Consider the following 12,393-nt stretch of genomic DNA (forward strand, 5'->3'; position numbering starts at 1 on the left):
ACAACATGTTTATGCATAATGTAATTACATTATGATATATTTTAATAAATAAAAATGAAAATTTTGGCCAATGTGGTTTAATACTATAAGCTAACTTTCTAAAAAGTTGCTTAAACTAACCTTTTAATGAACTTATTGGCTCCTTTTAAAATTTTCAAAATATACCCTTATTAGTTATACAAATTTCAATAATTTACTTACATTTTTAAGCTATTTTATATATTTTACATAACTTATAAGCTATTTTTATTAAATGCTATTTTTTAACTAGCTTCTTAGCTAGTTGACAGTAATGCACATATAAGTAGATATATAGTCGTAAGGGTGCCGATCGTGTCGTGTTCAGGTTGGCAGGTCGCAGCTTAGCGGCTCAAAATACATAAACCCTAGCATGACCCGTTTAACTATACATGTCACGGGTTGGCCGGTTTGGAACATCAACTAGTTTGTTTATACGGCTTCGCGGGTCAGATTCGGGTTTGTGGGTTGGATTCGTGTGAGTTGCTTAAGTTAACAGGTAATTATTGTGTTTGTGTGAATATATGAATGATACATGTATAAGAAATAAGATAAATGAAACACACATTCACTGAAACACATTACAACTTATATATTGGTATGTGAATGAGTGAATCTGCAAGACTGTGATTCTGTGAATGATTAAGCAACTAAATATGATAAATGAGGCATAAAGAAAATGTACCAGAGGTCTAGAACAAAAGACTGAGAGAGTGAGAGCAAGGAAGTGCAAGACATCAACAACAAATCAACCATAGAAGTGCAACACAACTACTGGCGTTGGCGATCGCTAATCGATGAGTTGGGATGTTTAACGAGGATAATTGGAACAGGCGTTCGTCGTTTAATCGTTCATTAATGGCTCACTACGTATTTTTGATTTTGTGTGATTTAGGGTAAACATGCAAGGACTAAGGGAGTAACCAAGTAACAAACAAAAGGGTACAAATCCTACTTAAAACATTTAATAAATATATAGTTTTTTATATTAAACTCATAAACAGGTCAACCCGTGATTTTTTGTATAACCTATATACAACTCGTTTAATAAATGAGTTGGCGGGTTAAAAAGCTCAATCCAAACTCGTTTGTCTTCGTTTCAGTTTCGTGTCGGGTCACAGTTCATCGGTTCATGTCGAGTATTGTGAGGCCTAAAATAGCCGGATAGAGATAGACATGCACACAAAAACCGGATTGGCCTATAGGATCCGATCCTATCCGAAAACCGGATTTGGTCAAAACCGGTTTTGACCGAACCGGATCGGATTGAACCGGTCACCGGATTGAAACCGGATCACCACTTCGGACAAGAAATCGGATTATACCCCGGATCGAGAACCGGATTTTGTTGAAACCGGATCCAAAACCGGTTTGAAATCGGATTTTTTGTTACCGTTAAAAAACGGGAAAATTCGAATTTTTTTTTACTAGCCGTTAGAACTTAAAAAAACGGCTACTTTGACTTTTTTTTTGACTTTTTGGCACTTATAAACACCTATATATACCTTTCATTTGCTACTTTTCAATTTTACACAAAAAAATTACTACTTATTTTCATAATACTCAAAAAAATGAGCTCGAGAAATTCAACCGCGGGTCAAGATTCGGATGCAACGGTGGTTAAAATCATACCAACCACTCGGAGTAAAGAAGTGTGGGAACATTACGATTTGTGTTTGTTGTCGAACGGGAAGGAAAAAGCGAGATGCAAGAAGTGCGGAATGTTTTTGGGAAAAGATGGCAATAGCACGTTAAGAAGTCATACAACAAAAACTTGTCCGACTGTAAAAGGTCAAAGCGATCCAAGTCAACCAAATATTACTCCCGACGGGTCGATCTTCATTTACAACAATGATGACCTTCGTGAAAGCTTTTGCAAGTTTGTGATTCAAGAGGGCTATCCTTTCAACCACTTCGACAACCCACGATTAACAAAGATTTTGCGGGAAAAAATGTAACCACAATACCGGCAAGTAAGTCGCACTTCTCTTAGACGTGATGCTTTTAAAGTATTGGGATATAGCCAAAAAAGATATGCAATTGGGATTTTTAAATATAAAAACCGGTGTTTCTTTAACCTGTGACGTTTGGTCCTCCACCGGTAGTTGTCCCAAAAGCTATCTTTGTGTCACGGCACATTGGATAGATCCCTCTACTTGGGTAATGAACAAACGAGTTATTGCTTTTGAACTTTTTGCGCATCCTAACACGGGGGCAAGATTATTTGCAATTTTAGTAAGCGTTATAGAGACTTATAATTTACACGACAAAATCTTCTCTATTTCGTTTGAGAAAGCAAGTAACAATACCGCCGCGGCAAAAAGATTAATTGCAAAATATAAACCTATTTTGGATGGCTCGTTTTTTCATACTAGATGTGTTTGTCACATTATTAATCTTGCGGTACAAGATGGTTTAAAAATGATAGATTCGACGATTGAAAAATTCAAAACTGTGTTAACTAGAGTTTTTAGAAAAAATAAAGCTACAATGGAAAAATATCGAAAGTTTGCCATTTCCATTAACGTAACTCCATATAGTCCTCATTGGGATTGTGACACTAGATGGAATTCAACATGCATGATGTTTGAAAGTTTGACACGTCACAGAATTGCTTTGCAATTATTTTACGACACAATTTCAAAAGGAAAAAACCTGGTTTCGGATTATGATTGAGATTTGATGGAAGAGTTTGTGGAAATGTTAAAACTTTTTAAACAATCAACCACTTTTCTATCGGGTGTGTATTACCCTACAAGTCCGTTGTTACTAAATGAATTATGGTTGATGTCCGCACAATTGGAACGTTTTGAACAAAGAAGTGAAATATTTGTTTTGGTTACGAGACCAATGAGACAAAAACTAGTCAAATATTTCAAAGAAATGCCACCACTTTTTACTTGTGCCGCGACATTAAACCCATGTATCAATGTTACGGGTGTAGAGGCTTTGATTACCAAAATTTATATGTCTTTATATTTGCACAAAGATAACTCAAACTACATCCGTAACCAGATAAACATTTTTAATGATACTTTTACTAATTTATTTGACATTTACGCTACAAAATATGACAATATGTCAAACACTTTTGCAAGTGTAACCGACTCTACTAGCGGTGCATCGGGTAGTGGTAGGGGTTGAACGGATTTTCATATCGAGCTCTATAACTACCTTTTGGAGGAGCAAAACAAAAGAGCACGCACATTAACGCCTAGTAGCGAACTTGGAATTTTTATGGGTTCAAACTTTTTAAAATTCATGAGTGCACCACAATTTAAAATTTTGGATCTTTTGGCTTGGTGGAGAGAAAAGGAAGCACAATTTCCTATTCTCTCCGTCATGGCCCGTGATTTACTAACCGTCCAAGCTTCCACGGTAGCTTCGGAATCCGCTTTTTCTTTTAGTGGAAGAGTTTTATCAAAGTTGAGGACGAATCTTACCCCGGTTGCGGTAGAGGTTTGCGTTTGCTTGAAAGATTACTTGAATTCTGTGGAACGTATACAACACTTGGCATCACTAGAAGGCCCACTATCACAAAATGTTGAACCAGAGATCATGGATGAAGAATATGCACAAGGCTTATCAACACCTCCGGAAGACGAAGACGAAGACGATGACAATGAAGTCGAAGACGAAGACGGGGATGAAGAATATGGCATTGATGAGACCCCTAGTTACTCGCGTGGCAGTTGAAGAATAATTAAATGAAGGCGACACGAAGTGGAAGACCACAAAAACTATTTCTATTTGGCTAAATGTTATAACGCCACTTTATTATTATTATTATTATTATTATTATTATTATTATTATTATTATTTAACTAGTTTAAAAACTCTTTCTAATTCGACGTTTGATATATGTTTTAACTATTTTAATGTACCCATGTTGCATTTTGTGTTATATTTGAGGTCCAAAAAATATGTATTTAAAAAAAAAAAAAGGGCAAAGTCGGATCGGATTTCGGATCGGATCGGATTAAACCAAATCGGATGCGGGGCTCGGAAAACCGGTCAAATCCGGTTTGAAACCGGTTCGGATTAAAGGTTGAATCGGATTCGGCGTGACATCATCAAACCGGATCGGATCCGGATCCGGATCGGGTCTTTGTGCATCTCTAGATAGAGATACAAATAGATATAGTTGAGGGGGTGAAGTAACAATTCTAAAAATGTAGAGGACTTGAAGCAAAAGAAACATGCCTAATGTGATTTCGTCCAACCGCAAGGCTCTACAGGAGCAACAAATTCCATATCATCTTCCGTCTGCTCTCCCGATTTCCAAACGTTTTGGGTCTCTTTCACACTCCTTCGAAATCTCCGATGGCAATCTCCGTCACTGCACCCGCCGCATGTCGCTCATGGACTTTTGACCGTTCCACGCCGTTGGCTTCATCTTCTTCATCCTCCTCCTCCTCCTCAAGGCTTTCCAATCTGTCTTCTCTGCAATTTCATTCACGGATTCCTCGTCTTACTCTTAGTAATCGTCGCTTTACTACTTTCCCATCTAAGTCCCGAACACTTATCCTGGTAATCTCCTTTTCATCTCTTCTCTTCGTTTCTCCATATATCTGATATCTATCGTTTAACTCGCTAAGCAGATTTGAATTTCTATGTTTAGGACTTCGATGTTGATAATACTCCTGTTTTACTCTTTCTGTTGCCTGTGTTTTTGCGAACTTTATGTTTGTAATGTTAGATGCGAATCATATCATTTTGTTTCAATAGTTCCATTTGTTTAGCAAGTTAATTGTAAATTAGGTTTTCCTTTCCTCCCTCATTTGAGTTACTTCCCGAAAATCGTGAAGATTTTGGTTATTAAAGAGTTGAAATTGTTTCTCTTATTTGCTTTTGTTTATAACTGCAAAAATCCCTAATCTATAGTACAAATCCACTTCAACATATTCTGATAATGATGTTACAAGTATTTTGTGGATTGATAAACAAAAAACCAACTGACTAATTACTTGCTAATCAGGCTCAAGCAAAGAAGCAAACTTTTTCCTCCCTTGATGAGCTACTGGAAAAAGCTGAGAAGCCAGTATTGGTTGATTTTTATGCAACATGGTAATTCTTTCTTTGATCTTTCAATCAATTTAGGTATTAAGCTCTGGTTTAAATCGTCATCTTTGTTACTTACAGGTGTGGGCCATGTCAATTTATGGGTCCTATACTGAATGAAGTTAGTATCACCATGGGAGACACACTCCAAGTAGTTAAAATTGATACTGAAAAGTACCCTGAAATTGCAAACAAGTACAACATTGAAGCTTTGCCTACTTTCATCTTATTCAAAGATGGAAAACCTTTTGATCGTTTTGTAAGTTTTTTATGCAACATTCATCAATCTTTTGCTGTTTATTATTCTCTTTCATAGTTGAAAAGAATAATAGTAATAACAATTATATAATTTTTATTGTATTGGTTGGTTTTAGGAAGGAGCTTTAACAGCAAACCAGCTTATCCAACGAATTGAGGGTACACTGAAAGTTAAGAACTAGCACTGGATAAAACTTGGTAATCTTTTTCATCTGTTTTTCTTCTTAAATCCTTTTTCATACCATTTGACATCTTTAAAGTATTTTTATTTTATTTCCTCAGGTTAAAACTTGATGTGAAGCATTGGTTTGGTTTTATGTTTTGTTTTGTTGTATATGTGTTTATACATTTTGATTTGGTTCAGAAGTGGTATTGGTTTTAAAATGTGATTACAATTGCTAGTTTGGATTTTATTGATCAGAGAAGAGTAACAAAGATTTGATACCAATTGAATTTGTGATTGACTGTTGGTTTTGGACTTTTGGGAGCTTGATCTTTTTGGGTTCTTTAACCCCATTCTTGCTTTTGGTGCATGTTACAGTTATATAAGTATTGTTAAACTTCTTAGTTCTTTGTGTTGTTTGATAACCTCTGAATGGACCATTGATTTCTCAACAAGATACGATATTTGATTGTGTTCCTTGAATGGTGTAAACGGAGAGGAATCACTTGAAATCACCTTTTTCAGACAATTAAGTATAAAAGCAAGATAAAAGTAACAAATTTGGCTAATTTTATTAACTTACTACAAGATTTAGCTAAAAATTAAGCAAAAGACCCACTCATTTTTGTAGCATACCATTAGAAATGGGCCAAATCACTACGGAATGGATTATATGGATGCGAAATGGGACACAATGGTCCGCCTATATAAACCCCAAAGAAGTTTTAACTTTATTTTTCATATTCTATTTTCATAAATTCACTGAAAACTCTTTAAAAAAGAAAATCATCTAGGAGGACTACACCAAAGGGCTAATAGTATTCTTTCAAAGTTCAAAGTCCTGCGATAATACAATTTTCGTAGATGAAAGATGCGTTTTTGCCATACTGTGAAAATACCATTTTTTATCTTGTTTTTTAATTTACTAAATATTCTTGTAGGTGTTTCTGGTGTTTTCATAGTAACAGCCGATGTTATCATAAGGGTTTCTATGAAAATGTCATTTCTCAATGAAAAATAACAATTTTGGAGAACATTTGCAAAAATGTTAGGTGTTTCTGGACTATATTTTACTGAGAAATGAACTTTAGGGTTTTATAATTTATATACATTCACTCCCTTGAATGCCAACTAGATTATATGGTGTGTGTGTGTGTGTGTTTTTTAGCAACTGACATTTTTGTATGTGCTGATTTGAAAATGTCATCCCTTAGGAACAACTATGAAAATATCGTATCTTGTTGAGAAATGAAATTTGAACCCATATGTGTGTTTTATTCATTGAATATCCAATAGATTTGTGTTTTTGTAACAATTTACTTTTTCGTTTGTTCATGCCAAAATGTCAATTTCTTATTGAGAAATAACATTTTTGCAGGAATGGAAATGCCATATTTTATTTGAGAAATAAACATTAAAGGCAGATCGGGGTTTTGATTCAACTAGATTTATGTTTGTGATCAAGCTTCATATTTAGTTCCGAAAGAATTTTGGGTTTGAATTTTTTTTTTTCTATGAATTGAAGTTAAAATATGAGAATGAAGGTTTTTATACGTCTAAAATTGTGGCGCTGGAGACATACGAAACATGGAGATGGTGGCAGCAGCAGAAGTAGAAAGCATCGGAGTCGACCTGACCCCACCGCTCTCTCCTCTCTCCTACTCACTCCATGACTCTTTCCTCCTCTCCCACTGCGCCTCCTGCTTCTCCCCTCTTCCGCCCGATCCCCATCCTTCCCTTCATCCTCTTCTCTACTGCTCCCCTTCCTGCTCTTCTTCCCATTCTCCCCTCCACCTCTCCTCCGCCTCCCACCACCTCCATCTCCACCTCTCCCAGAACCCTTACGATGGCCAAACCTCCGACCTCCGCGCCGCTCTCCTCTTGCTTCTCCAAATTAAACGCCACCATCCCTTCAAACAATACGACAGAATCTGTGGGTTGATGAGCAACCGTCGCCATCTCCTTATGTCTAATCACGACGATGAGTTTTCCACCAGAATAAAGAACGGCGCGAGGGCAATGGCGGCAGCTACAATGATGAGAGACGGCGTCTCCGATTCCAATTTGTCCGAAGAATATTTACTGGAAGAGGCGGTGTTGTGCGTGGTGGTAACAAACGCCGTGGAGGTGCAAGATAGGGTTGGTCTATCAGTGGGGATTGCTGTGTACGATATTTCTTTCTCGTGGATCAACCACAGTTGCTCCCCAAATGCCTGCTATCTGTTCTTGCCGCCGGAGAGCCACGGTAGTGGGCAACGGTTTCTCATCACTCCAGCATCCTCTAATGGTCGCCAACCAATTGAGCTTTCTCCAAATTCCCAATTCCTAACAGGTAATTCACTAAACCCTCAAATCCATACGTTTCCAATTCATAAACAAGAAATTGAATTGCTTATATGTAATAGAATCGACGGAGATCCATGGTGGTCCAAGAGTGGTTATTAGGAATATAAAGCCCATAAAGAAAGGGGCGCAGATTACAATCGCATACACAGATTTGCTACAACCGAAGGTAAACAACTTCATCAAATCCATTCTATGTGCGAATTCATGAAATAACATATTATTTTCCTTCAATCATCTTTCTGTTTTTTCCAGGAGTTGAGGCAACTGGACTTGTGGTCCAAGTATCGATTTACATGTTGCTGTAATCGATGTATTGCAGTGCCTCCAACACACGTTGACCAGTGTCTACAGACGTTGACCACTGCCTCCTCCAATGATGTGGGAATAGAAAAACTTACAGAGTACATAAACGATGCTATTGATGAATATCTATCTTCCAATGATGCCGAATCTTGCTGCAAAAAGCTGGAAAATATTCTTTTGAATGGGTTCAAGTTCAATTATGAAGATCTCATAATAAGATTACACCCCCAAAATCATCTATCTTTAAATGCCTACACAACTCTAGCTTCAGCTTATAAGGTTCGATCAATGGATGAAAATCTGTTACATTCTTTAAAGATGAAAAGATTCAGTGCTGCATACTCCTTGTTACTTGCTGTTGTAACACATAAACTCTTTCTCTATGAATCATGTTTCATTGCTTCGGTTTCAAATTTCTGGATTGGTGCTGGTGAATCCATGCTAGATCTTGCTAGAAACATAATGTCTGATTGTGATTCAGAGCTTCAAAGTTTTAAATGCTTAAAGTGTGGTCTGATTGATGTATTTGAAGCTGAGTTTGATAATGGGCAAAGTCCCAGAAGGGTTTTAGACATATCCAACAAGTTTATAAATTGCATCACTGATATAATGCCTAAGGTTTGGAAGTTTTTGGTTCATGGAAATAGTTATCTTGAAGTTGTTAAAGATCCCATTGATCTCTTAATGAATGTGAAGGAAATTAAGGGGGGCGAAGAAAGAGTTGAGCTTTTGTGGGTAGGTGTTCATTGTTTGTTATATGGTGGGGTTTTGATGAATATTTTTGGTGGGAAGGATTCACATTTGAGTTGTTATATTCGAGGTCTTGTTTATGGTGGAGATGCAAAAGCTTGTGGTGAATGATTATTTACTAGTAATTGTTGTGGAGAAACTTACATTTGATGGCAACAAATGGCAAAATCATGAATAAGAAAAAGGTGTTTTGAGACTTGAGAGAGGAAAAAAACCAAATGTGTACATGACATTTTAGACAATATATGTTGCTTTTGGTCGTGGAAAACTGTTTTCAGTTTTCTTGGATAGGTTTTCAAAAAAAGGAGTGGAGTTTTTATTGGAAAATGAAATGCAATGAAATGTGTTTGGTTAAAACTTTTGAGTTTTCATTTTTCGTTTAGAAAATTAGAAAATGTGTTTGGTTGTATATTTTCTATTTGTTTCAGTTTTTGTTATTTTAAATGGAGTTTAAATTGTTTTCCGAAAAGAAACATTGAATTTTTTTGAAGTTATTTTAAATAGGGAGGGGGAGGTTAGGGTTGGGTTGACTTTATATATTTTAAAAAATTTTGGAAATTAGAAAACAATACTTATCCATTTTCCAAGTTCTTTGTAATTTTGATAAACAAAAAATTCTGCATTTACAAAATTTTCATTTTTCTTAGAAAACTATATAATTTTCTAAATGCTTTAGATTGTTGATAACCTTTTGTGGTTTGATATAGATAGTAGCTTCATTCGCCAATCGATATAACATGTTGCAAGTCCCCATTGGTAAACATTATTATTTTCTTCATACCGATTGTTGTCTTGGATTGGGTTATTTTTATCAAACTTTTTCCTCTCCAATTTCTTGTATTTATATCATTTTTTGTTGCTTGTAGCAACCTTGTTTCTCTTTCTCTTCAAAATTACTATTGAAGCCTTGAAGGGGTATACGTGAAGGACTTTATAATCTCAATGCTCGTGTAGGAATCACATTCCTAAACAAACAATTCAACACTATATGCCTAGGGTTACATGAAATTTTCATTGGGATAATCAAAGTGGGCACTCAAATTCCTAAATTTAAAATCAGCTCCAACTTTGTTCCTGTTGGTAAAAGTTCAAATTCAAAAGATAAAGAAACCAAAAATAGTAACAGGTTTGGAATCTTGACTTTAATAAATAAAATATTTTAAATCGCAATGAAGTGATAGTAGTACTAGCAAAAGAATGTATTATACATGGTGAACAAAAAGTTATTTTTTAACAAAGGGAAGATATATCAGAATTCAATACGAAACTTCTTATTTGTGAAAAAGAAAAGAGAAGGGATGGGTTGTCTAATAGGGATTATGTGTCAATATTTATTTTTGAAATATTCTCTTTGCCACGTAATATCCATGTCAATATTTTTTTTTACGTAAACCTGGATAAACCTGCTACTATAGGTAGTGATAATATTTTTGAACATTTAAGTAAGTTTAATGATATAATGCCCAAGAAAAATAAAATTTAATGGTTTTTTTTTAACAAAATGAGAATTTTGTTAATATCTTTAAGTCCATTTTCCCTAAAAGTTATTTAAACTTGAATGGTTCTATTAAAAGAAATACAAACATTGTGTTTGCATAAATTAGACCAAATCAATTTGCGTACGGTACAATATTTTTCTTAAATACTTTTTAAAAACATGATCATTTTCAAACAATGATACTCGTTATTATATATTATATTATAAATACTAATTAGGTTTTACATCAATGATTTAAGTAGATATTTTCGTTTAACTATGTTCAACAACACCAATTTAAATCAATTCGTAGCCTTATGATAGATAGGTAAATAGAAAATTTTATTTTAGACAAATATATTAACAAAAAAAAAGTAAAAATTATTTAAGTAGATATTCTCTTAACCTTTTTTAAAGTAAAAAGATCCAAACACAATTAATATGATCTTGGAAGGACTCAAAGAACTATATCTAAATAGATGTATTTTGTTGTTTGTTTGTTAGCACATTTTGTTTGACTTTTATATAAAAGGTATAAATGGTTGATTAAAATTCAACAATTTCAACTAATTAGATAAGTTTTGATCTAAATAATATGACATACTATAATTAATATATCATACTAATAACTAAGTAGGGAAGGTTGTGACTATATTAAAACTGTCCACGCGTCCAAAACGAATTCACAATTGCTTATATTATAAATAAATACCTCTTAAACTCACTCTTCTTTTTATCATCACTAATTCATCATTCTTATTTCTTAATCAACAACTTAACCATGGATGAAGAGAAGAAGCACCACCACCTTTTTCATCACAATAAGGATGATGAGGAGTCTTTTGCAGCCTATCCTGTTGAGGGAACCCATGATTACAAGGAAGATGAGAAGAAACACAAGAAAGATGAGCACCTTGGTGAAGTAGGTGCTGTGGCTGCAGGGCTCTATGCAAAGGTAACCATGATCATTCACCTATATATGTTCATCACTTGGTTGCACCCATACTCATTTGTTTCTTTGTTTTAATCCAAGCAAAGCAAGGTTGAATCTCAATGGATCATAACAAGATTGAATTTTAACCATTTACCTAACATGTATGTGTATTCATGTTGCATGGGAGCTTAGTGGTTGAGCTGCATAATTCCACATATGAACTATTTAATTGCGTTTTATTTACAAGAAAACATGATTGGATCTACTATATAATACGATGTTATGTGTCATGCATGCACATATGTATTAAATATTACAAAAAATGTTGAAATAAAATTTTGAATGAATGTAGCATGAGAAGCATGAGGAAAAGAAGGATCCAGAGAACGCACACCGCCACAAATTGGAGGAAGAGATTGCAGCGACAGCTGCTGTGGGAGCTGGTGGATATGCATTCCACGAGCACCATGATAAGAAGGAAGATGAAAAGGCACAGGACACCAAGAAGCATCACCATCTCTTTTAGTTGCCATGCCTACTTCAATAAATACTATGTGTGCACGTATTACATGAAATAAAATACAAACTTAAGTATTATGTTATAGGGTTCTCACATTAAATAAAGTACAAACTTATGGAATTCCTCATGTCACTAATCGTTTGATATTTTATTTTTTTTGGAAACGGAAAAATTATATTAAAAACCACAACCTATAAAGAGACAAGGCCGGGCAAAGAAAAACAAAAAACAAAGTAAAAACAAAAACAAACAAAATGATTACATGATACTTTAATTGCATTTTGTATTATGTTGTTGTTGAAGGGTGTTTTATACATTATAGATTTGTTTTAGTTTTCTATAGAGATATATTGATAATTTTTCAAAGGAGAATCGTATTAAGGGAGGGGATATTTGTTTCATATAATACTAAGTTAGATGCATGTGTAATACACATGTTGATTAATAATATAATGTAATACACATGTTGATTAGAAATATAAAAAAATATTAACGTTAATGATTTCTAAACGGTCTTAGGTCTTGTTTTATAAACATTTTTCCAAACTCATAAAGATTTTTCT

General features: G+C 34.6%; 3 protein-coding genes across 3 annotated transcripts; all 3 read left to right on the forward strand.

The window, feature by feature from the left end:
* Positions 1-4,236: 4,236 nt before the first annotated feature.
* Positions 4,237-5,785, forward strand: TY2 (thioredoxin Y2). Its single transcript, XM_079021501.1, has 5 exons — positions 4,237-4,548; positions 4,997-5,085; positions 5,161-5,338; positions 5,454-5,535; positions 5,620-5,785. Exons 1-4 carry the CDS (start codon positions 4,342-4,344, stop codon positions 5,517-5,519), a joined length of 540 nt encoding a protein of 179 aa, XP_078877627.1. The 5' UTR covers positions 4,237-4,341; the 3' UTR covers positions 5,520-5,535; positions 5,620-5,785.
* A 1,162-nt stretch (positions 5,786-6,947) lies between these two features.
* Positions 6,948-9,256, forward strand: LOC145075031 (SET domain-containing protein). The gene is made up of 3 exons (XM_079021322.1): positions 6,948-7,832; positions 7,906-8,012; positions 8,099-9,256. Exons 1-3 carry the CDS (start codon positions 7,088-7,090, stop codon positions 9,008-9,010), a joined length of 1,764 nt encoding a protein of 587 aa, XP_078877448.1. The 5' UTR covers positions 6,948-7,087; the 3' UTR covers positions 9,011-9,256.
* Positions 9,257-11,103: 1,847 nt separating this feature from the next.
* On the forward strand, positions 11,104-11,950 carry LOC145077227 (uncharacterized). Its single transcript, XM_079022980.1, has 2 exons — positions 11,104-11,331; positions 11,663-11,950. The coding sequence occupies exons 1-2, from the start codon at positions 11,158-11,160 to the stop codon at positions 11,834-11,836; spliced, it is 348 nt and encodes a 115-aa protein (XP_078879106.1). The 5' UTR covers positions 11,104-11,157; the 3' UTR covers positions 11,837-11,950.
* The last annotated feature ends 443 nt before the right edge of the window (positions 11,951-12,393 follow it).

Source organism: Lactuca serriola, chromosome 9, assembly GCF_051521515.1.
Source record: "Lactuca serriola cultivar US96UC23 chromosome 9, Lser_US96UC23_V15, whole genome shotgun sequence".
Taxonomy (NCBI): domain Eukaryota; kingdom Viridiplantae; phylum Streptophyta; class Magnoliopsida; order Asterales; family Asteraceae; genus Lactuca; species Lactuca serriola.